This window comes from Lactuca serriola, chromosome 3, assembly GCF_051521515.1.
Source record: "Lactuca serriola cultivar US96UC23 chromosome 3, Lser_US96UC23_V15, whole genome shotgun sequence".
Classification (NCBI taxonomy): domain Eukaryota; kingdom Viridiplantae; phylum Streptophyta; class Magnoliopsida; order Asterales; family Asteraceae; genus Lactuca; species Lactuca serriola.
In genome coordinates this window covers 255,783,466-255,792,849 of record NC_136410.1, presented here as the reverse complement: position 1 = coordinate 255,792,849, position 9,384 = coordinate 255,783,466, and the positions used below count along the sequence as shown (strand labels likewise).

General features: G+C 37.4%; 1 protein-coding gene across 1 annotated transcript; it reads right to left on the bottom strand.

Moving 5' to 3' along the window:
- Positions 1 to 7,586: 7,586 nt before the first annotated feature.
- Positions 7,587 to 8,855, bottom strand: LOC145093911 (1-aminocyclopropane-1-carboxylate oxidase homolog 1-like). The gene is made up of 2 exons (XM_079032156.1): positions 8,001 to 8,855; positions 7,587 to 7,922 (listed from the first exon to the last, which is right to left on the bottom strand). Exons 1-2 carry the CDS (start codon positions 8,847 to 8,849, stop codon positions 7,674 to 7,676), a joined length of 1,098 nt encoding a protein of 365 aa, XP_078888282.1. The 5' UTR covers positions 8,850 to 8,855; the 3' UTR covers positions 7,587 to 7,673.
- Between the last annotated feature and the right edge of the window lie 529 nt (positions 8,856 to 9,384).

Here is a 9,384-nt window from a genome sequence, read left to right as displayed (position 1 = left end):
TCAAAATCTGGAGTTGGGGGCTGTGGTGTTCGCCCTCAAGATCTGGCGTCACTATTTGTATGGGGTCCGGTGTACTATATACACGGATCACAAGAGCTTGAAGTATCTGATGGATCAGCCTAACCTGAATATACGCCAGATGAGATGGCTGGATGTGGTAAAGGATTATGAGTGTGAGATCATGTACCACCCAGGCAAGGCTAATGTGGTAGCCGATGCTCTGAGTCACAGGGCGGGGAGTGCCCCATTACGAGATGTTTGTTTGAGATTGACAGTGATGACTCCAGTGTTGGACACCATTCGGAAGGCCCAGGTAGAGGCCATGAGACCGGAGAACCGCAAAAGTGAGCGGGTGATCGGGCAAGTATCTGAGTTCATTGCCAATAGCCGAGGGCTTATGACCTTCCAGGGCCGGATTTGGGTGCCATTTGAGGGCGGGGCACGTACCATTTTGATGGAGGAGGCGCACAGGTCGAAGTTTTTGATCCATCCCGGGGCCACTAAGATGTACATGGACCTGAAGAGAGACTATTGGTGGCTCTGTATGAAGAGGGACGAGACGTGGTTTGTAGAGAGGTGCTTAACCTGTCGTAGGGTTAAGGTCAAGCACCAGTGTCCACATGGCAAGTTGCATCCACTTGAGGTTCCATAGTGGAAGTGGGAATAGATTTCCATGGATTTTATCACCAAATTGTCAAGGATTGCGAGAGGTGTCGATGCAATTTGGGTGATCGTCGACCGGCTGACAAAGACCGCTCATTTTCTTGCTATTAATGAGAGCTCTTCCGCAGAGAGGCTGGCGGAGGTCTCTGTGAAGGAAGTGGTATCGCGACATGGTGTGCTGATCTCGATTGTGTCAGATCGAGATGTGCGTTTCACTTCCAGGTTCTGGAATAAGTTCCATGAGGAGTTGGGTGCTAGGTTGCATTTCAGTACCGGTTACCACCCACAGATGGACGGTCAGAGTGAGCGGACGATTCAGACGCTCTAGGACATGCTGCGAGCATATGTGATGGACTTCGGAGGAAGTTGGGACACGTATTTGCCGTTGGCTGAGTTTTCTTATAACAACAGCCACTATTCGAGTATCGGCATGCCTCCTCTTGAGTTTTTGTACGGGAGGAGGTGTCGGACTCCCATATGATGAGGAGAAGTCGGGCAGCGAGTGATGGGCAGCACTGAGTTGGTGCTTCAGACGACTGAGCAAATATAGCAGGTCAGACAGAGGTTGTTGACAGCTCAGATTCGCCAGAAGAGTTACGCAGATAGGCGATGATCCGAGCTCGAGTTTCAGGTGGGGGATTTCGTACTCCTGAAGGTATCTCCTTGGAAAGGAGTAATCTGATTTAGGAAGAGGGGCAAGCTGGGGCCCCGGTACATCGGTCCATTCAGGGTGACTGCGAGGGTAGGCAGGGTAGCATATCGTCTAGAGCTACCTGCGGAGTTGAGTCAGATCCATGATACCTTCCACGTGTCTCAGTTAAGGAAGTCTATAGTCGACGAGTCGGCGGTGGTACCATTGGAGGATATTCAGGTGGATGCCAGCCTAAATTATGTGGAGAGGTCAGTTGTGATTGTGGATTGGAAGATGAAGGTTTTGAGGAACAAGGAGGTGCCCCTGGTGCAGGTCCAGTGGCAACATTGGAGAGGGTCCGAGCTGACTTGGGAGCCAGAGTTAGAGATGCGTGAGCAGCATCCAGAGTTGTTTGCGGAGTAAGACTTCGAGGGTGAAGTCTGATTCTAGTGGGGGAGAATTGTATCATCCAGATTCCCAGGTATTATATTTTATCATTTTATTTTTTTGAGAAAAAGAGAGGGGCTCGACGAGTTGAGTCGTATACTCGTCGAGTAGGACCGCGATTGCTGACTGGATTAATGAACGGACTTGGCGATTCGGAAAGGGTGGACTCGACGAGTCCGCGCCGTGGATTGAAACCCTAATTCTCGGGGTCTGTGCCCTATTTAAAGGCCTTTATGGCCTCCATTTGCGGCTACCAGTCCAGAGAGAGATACCCTAGCGATTGTGAGCGAGTTGTGAGAGAGTTTGAGCCTTTTTGATCATTTTTAGTGTGATTTTTACAAAGGATAAAGTGTTTCCAGCAAGGGGAGGTCAAGAGGATTGCATTTCAGTGGGTTCTCAATTGGGATCTTCAAGTTTGAGGTAGCTATTCGATCCTAACCTTCTGTTTTTGCTTATGGGCATTGAATTTAGGATTGTCTATACCCTTTTATGGCTTTTTTAGTTGAGTATAGTGTCCCTTTGAGTGCTAAACTCTAGATCTGGACCTTTTGAGGTCCAGAGAGCATGAACCATTCTGCTTTTTGTGGTTCTATGGAGGAAATGGGCATAGGTTGCCATGTTAGAGGGGATTTCACCAAAATAATCCTTGGGAGCATTACATGTGTGGCAAGATTTGACCTTTACGTGGTTATTGGTCATGGGGGAGCCAGATCTATAGATTAGTGAAGCAGATCTGACCTCAAGAGGTCAGATGAGTGTTGTCGTGGGAGCAACTCACCGAGTTCATAAGTGGACTCGATGAGTCGAGTCGGGGTTGCCCCACGATTCGTTGCTGAGTAACCTGACGAGTGGAGAGGGAACTCGTCGTGCCAAGTTAGGCTTGGAAGGATTCATAGGATCAGTATGGACTCGCCGAGTCGCCTGAGTGCACTCGACGAGTCTGGTCAAAGTTTGACCGTTGACTTTTGTTGACTTTTAGGGTTTAGTCAGTGTTTGGACTTATGAACCATTAGAGGGGTAGAATGGTGTTTTACCCTTCTTAGTGAACTTATAGAGAGGGGTTAGCCTAGCCCTTAGAAGTTGTATTAATTAGAGTAATTATTTATGTGATTAGGCGTAGGCTAGTGCAGTATTTCAGAGATCGAGGTTTACCGAGTTACCCGAGGTGAGTCTTCTCACTAGACTTACCTAAAGTGGTAATTAGAGTTATGTGACAGAGTATATTGTATGCTATGTGTTATCTATGTGATTCTGTGCTATATGTGATTCAGAGTTTACAGAGTTAGGACCGAATGGTCAACAGAGTTAGGACCAGAGGGTCCACAGAGTTATGGGACTGGAGGGTTCCACTGAGATACTTTGACCAGAGGGTCATATAGAGTTATAGCCTTGAGTGGCTAATATGTGTTGTATGTGGTATTTTGGGGAACTCAATAAGCATTTATGCTTACAGTGTTTGGTGTTATAGCCTTGATTATTTGATTTTACACGATAATATGTCATTTCTGTTAAAAGAAAAAAATAATTTTTTTGTTAATTTGAGCCAAAATAAAATAATCGAGATTTTTTTATGTTGAAATTTTTTTTAGGACTAAATTGAAATTTTTTCCGAAAATATTGAAACTTTTCTATAATAATATACAACCAATTAAATATTTAAAATGTAACGCAACAATGAAAATATATACGCCTGTACGGATAAATTCTCAATTTTCTTCACAATGAGCTATAAAATATGTTGTTTTAGAGAGAAAAACATATAATATAGGATTATACATAATAGTTATGTATTCATATTATTTTCAAATCTCGGTTGTGTCGGAATTTTTTTTTATTTTTTATTTATTTATTTATTTATTTTTTTTGTAAAACATAAGTTTATTACTTGCAAAACTAGAAACAAAAGTAACATTACAAAGACAAATATACGAGGGACATTGGTGATTCTTGCGTCAATGATTCCTTTGATATCATTTTTGGTTCGATCGAATGCCTTGAGCTCGGATTTCCGATAATAATTATGATGCATGTTATAGGTGTTTTGGTTACAATCGTGGTTTTGTGGTATCATATGGAAATTAAACATTTTAAGGGTTGTTTGATAGTTGTTGACTGAGTAAGATAGTTAGAGGCTGACTGAGTAAGAAGATCTGGCTGCATTGCATCTGACTGAAACCATGTTGTATGATTACGCATCTGACCGACTGTGATAAATGGTGAAAAAAACCATTTTACCCCTCTATTTTGTTTTGTGCCGAATAAAATGTATTGGTTTGAGAAAAAAAAAGTTATAAGATTTCTTATATTTTGACAAATAATGTAAATAAAAATAGAATTCTATAGCAAACAAATCAAAGTAAAATGTTATAACAAAAAAATCATTACAATGTTTTAATTAAAATAAATATAAGCACAATGTTGTAATAAAAATAAATAAAACATCAAAGTTGTTGACAAATGCTATCCAGTCGACAATACATATCACATGCTCTACCGCCGTGGAGACAATCACAAAAGTACCAAAGATGAAAGAATCCAATAAAAGTATAGTCAATGGAGTAGAATAGAACGGTGCAAACTACATCACTTCAACATGTTCCCACTATTGACGCATGTGCTTCAACTTATCTACTTCATCACTCTTTCTTGATTGCAATTTCCTTTCAAAGATCATTCATTATCTTTACAGCTTCTTGTCCTTATTGGATTCAAGTTGATATGGAATTTTGAATACTTCAAGAAATCAAGATTTGTTACCTTCACATTGACATCACTTTTTATGACAACAGTTTGATATGGAATTTTGTAGATGATGAATCTCTTTCAACTATTGATGCATTTGAGAAAGATCAATTTGGATCAATCTTCTGGGAAGTTACACTCCCATTTATCTCTGGGAACATGGGTTTGTTTCCAAACCAAAGTTAACATTGAGAATCAACTATTTGGGGACATCGTGTTTCCTTCATTGATGATGAATTCGTTGTTCAATCCAAGCTATGGCTGCCTCTAATCCATCAAACAATCATAGATAGATCATACAGGTTATCTTGTTGCTGCGAAGCCTATGAAAAATCGATTTGGAAATCAAAAATCTTTTTATTGAACACTTCATCAAAATCAATCAATCAAAAAAAAGAAACTAACGATGAAGGAAGGCAATCCTGGGGAGGACGGCGACAATGACGACGCTGGGGATAGAGGCCGACGTTTGAGGACTAAGTTCATTCATCAGTGACGAGGAAGTGACAAGGAAGAGAGGTGTGAAGGAGCGGGCGTATTTTGGAATAAGAGCATAAAAAGGATTTTTGTTAGTCAGCATCTTTTTTTCATATCACCGAATCAGATATCTTAGGACCGAGTAAGAGCCATTAGATGGTAGTATCAAACAGTCTTATTGGATCGAATCAGATTTTCACATTTTACTGGATTCGGTAAGAGGCTTATCAAACAATCCCTTAAAATGAAGTTGTCTTGGGTTTAAATCTTATATGCTTCAACTTTTAAGTGTTCAATAGTTTTTAGAAAATTCCTACAAATTATGTTGATTCTCTTATTTTTAATATTTTGATAGTTACTTTTAATTTCTAGATAAACTATTTAACTATCTAATTACTTAGGATTGATATGTTTGGGATTGAGTTTTGAAATATTTATTTTATTAGTTCGTTACCATCACTTTAAGTTAGAATGAGTGTTAGGTGTGTTTGTTTAAAAATCACTTTTATCAATAATAATAAGTTGTTTTTGTTTTTAAAAAACATTCTTGTAAAGAAGTTCAAAACTATATTTCCAACACAATCAGTTCTTTATTAATTAGAAGAATCAAATTGTTTTCATGTACTTATAATTCAAAACTCATAACATTCATACTCATACCGAAATAACTAAATAATAAGAAGAAACAAATCAAGGTTATAGACTCTATTGAACAACAAAGAACTGAAACCCTAGCAGTTGAACAAGAGAGAATAATAGAGTACATAACCTAATTGATAAAATATAAAAAACTAAAACTAAAGTATCAAGAAGATCTAATGAATATTGAAAAAGACAAAGGGAGTTGATTGTCGTACATTAATTTGAACTCTCAATTTTACAATACAACCCTTCTGATTTTTAGACTCATTCAATTAGTCCAACAAGTTCACTGGTTAGCTACAATAACCTCCATCTTTTGTATATTGCAGCACGATACTTCAACTTTCACTCAGATATTCAACAGTCACTGTTTCAATATTAAGTTGGACTTCAAACCCACAATGACCATACCAAGTTACATTAAGACTCCATGTTTTTCGTTTCCAAGTTAAGATTCAAATAATATTAGAAAATAACCATATTTCTCAACAGTTCTCATCACACTTTTCAAAATCCATCTTAATTTTTCCTGACAAAAAAACCTATAACACCTATCATTTTAATTGATTGGAATTCAGGTGTTGTTTGCTTTTTGTCTGTAGATCTTCTTGGCCTCTTCTGTTTGCGTTGCATAGATCATGCCCAGACATTAAACTTTGCATACTGTTTGTTTTTTTGAAGACTGTAGACCTAAAAATGTTTGAATGTCCTCTTCTTGGCGCAGATGTAGACCAAAGTTTTCAATCCTCTTCAGACATCTTATAACATAAAAACACATATATCTTAGGTATTTTTAACTTAGATTTATTTCAACTTTATCTAAGATAAACAATTTGGATAAAAAAAATACAATACCTAAAGAAAAAAATGTTTGACGACACAATCATGAATTTTGTGACAAATTTATAATTAAATATTTAATTTCAATAATGGTCGTTAGAGTTGTTTATATAGATATGAAAAAAAAATTGTAATATTGTCTTATATTTTTTGTGCCAAATTTTATAAAACATTATTTTAATGCAATAGCATTCATTTCTTGGGATAAATATTTATGACTAGTTTTTAATTGATTTAATTAAAAAGATAAAGTTTTTAATTGATTTAATTGAAAAGGCAAAACGAAAATTTTGAAAATTTCATTTAAAATTAAAGTTTTTCCCATCCGTTTTACGTGTCAAATTCTTTTATCGTTAATTACAATGTTTAGATATATCTTTGTGACAAAAGTTTGTTGGTTTTATCAAATATATACGTTAATTCGTATCATTTTATTTTTACTTTTTATACAATAATACATAAAAGTCAATCTACATTTGTTAATTATCTATGTATAATAAAATCATAAAGTTATTGAAAAACTCTTTTAAGTATAAAAAAAAATTGGTTTAATTTGATTTTAGTTTATTCTAGTAGCCTGCAGGCTGCAGATGTTAAAAAACAAACAGTTTTCTTTTTTCAGACTACAGACGTTTGGTCTATCTCTTCTACTGCAGATGTAGTCCACAGACTGCAGACATTTTTACCTTAGAAAAACAAACAACATCTCATTCTCTTTTCAATCGTTGCGTCTCTCAACCTCAAATTATAATATTATTCATACATCAAATATAAACATTTTTTCTTCATAGTTTGTTTTCATTGTCATTAGTGTTTATATTATCTTGTTTGACAACAATAAATAAATTAAAATACAAAATAAGAGGGCGAAGTCAAACCTCACTCGTTTATCTTATCCAACCAATTTCAGGTTAAAATAAGTTTGAACTTCTTTACTATCTTTATATGTTTTCTTCCTAAGTTGGCTAACTGGTTAAGTAGTTACTGGTTTGGCTTACTGCTTAGCTTCGAGAATGTGAGCAATGTTAAGGACTTGGACGCTATGGATGCTTAAAATCTCCCAAAAAACACTAGTAATTCTTACTATTTTATAATACATATTTGCACAATGTTCTTTATATTCGTGAATAAACAAGTAAACAAGTAAAGTAAGTATCCGTATATTTTCATATAAGTGAATACAGATGATTTGATAATGAATTTAAGTTCGTTATATATATCATATAGTAGCTTATATCTTCAAATGATCCAAACGAGGAACACCAAGGCCTGTAGAGAAAGAATATTGAGAGTACTCCTGAACGGTGGTTTCTCTGTATCTCGGTGGGTTCTCATCGGAAACCAGCTCTTTGATCGGACCATACACCTTCGTCGACGGTGCTAAGGCGGTGGTGAAGAAACACGCCACCGACACTCTCAGCCCTTTCTCATTTGCCACCACTCTATGCTCCACACTCCTCAATTTGTCATTCGATATCATCTGAAAAAAATTGAAACCCAACAAAATTAGACTGCAATTTTGACTTTTGAGAGTCAAAATCAAAAACTAAAAACTCGCCTGTAATAGATCTCCAATGTTGATCACAAGGGCACCAGGGGTTGGAGGAACATCAATCCATTGATTTTGATGGAGTATTTGGAGGCCTCCGATTTCATCTTGTAGAAGAACAGTTAGGAATCCAGCGTCTGTGTGTTTAGTTGTACCCATGGTAAGATCTGGTTGTGGACACGGAGGATAACAATGGCCGAGGAATGCAAGCCCTTTGTCACAATCCAAATCTCGTAAATGATTTGCATTTAACCCTAAAGCCTCTGAGATCAATCGGAAGAGTAAGCTTCCTAGTTTCATCACTTGATTTGAATACTCGATTTGTATGTCTCTGCAAACTTCCGACAATTCATCAGGCGGCGGAGGGGACGGAGCCATAAATGAATAGAATGTGTCTCTCCAGTTCGCGGCGGCGGAACTGTAAAGATCGAAGTTGCTATTATACACGACGCTTCTCGAGAAATCTCTCGAGTATAATCGTTTTTTCACCTCCATATCTTGTTCATGAAATCTACGAACTCCTTGAAGCATCTCGTCCATAACACTCACAGGGATCCCGTGATTCACCACTTGAAAGAAACCTAGATTCTCCGACGCCGCACGGATCTTCTCCACCGTCGATGCTCTATCGGTTGATCCGATGTCGACGATTGGAATCTCGAAAGTTGTGGAGGTTTTGGGGGTGGTTTCCGGTGGGTGGATGAAGATGCGAGGGATTTGGCGGATTCCGGCATCGACGAGGCCTTTAACACCTGTTTTTGTTTGGTCGAAAGCTTTGAGTTCCGTTGGTCGATCGTAGCCTGAGACGTCCGAGGCAGTGGCAGGAGCCATTTTTGATTTTTTCAAAAATGATGGCATGCGAAGTCTAATATATGAGAATATGCTGCCAAGTGCCACCACTCATTCAAACTTGACTACGTTCAATGATTAAAAAAAAAATCAGAACTTGTAATATTTATTTATTTATTTTATACATAGCTGATGTGTTAAATAAGTATATTTTACGAATATAAATGATTATATTCTATTTTTGTTGAAATTAAGATTTTTAGTTTAATGTTGGGTTAATGTTTTGGGAGGTAACAAGTTATGCTACTGGTACATTTAATTAGCGACGAGAATGAGTCCAAACAAGGATAGGTAGACTTGGATCCGGAAAAATCGGGAACCGGTTAACAGGATTTTGTAGGACCGGTGATTGATGTCGTTGTCTCGGTCAAAAATAAACCTCACACATACTAGATAGCTAGGTAAGTAAAGGTCGAATCCACGAGGAGTTTGTGGTCAAACTTTGTGTTATAGTAGTCAATGAAAAAGAACTAATACTTGTAATTGTCACGAAATATATTTAAACTAAGATTTAAATAAATAAATAAATAAAACTAGAAACTTT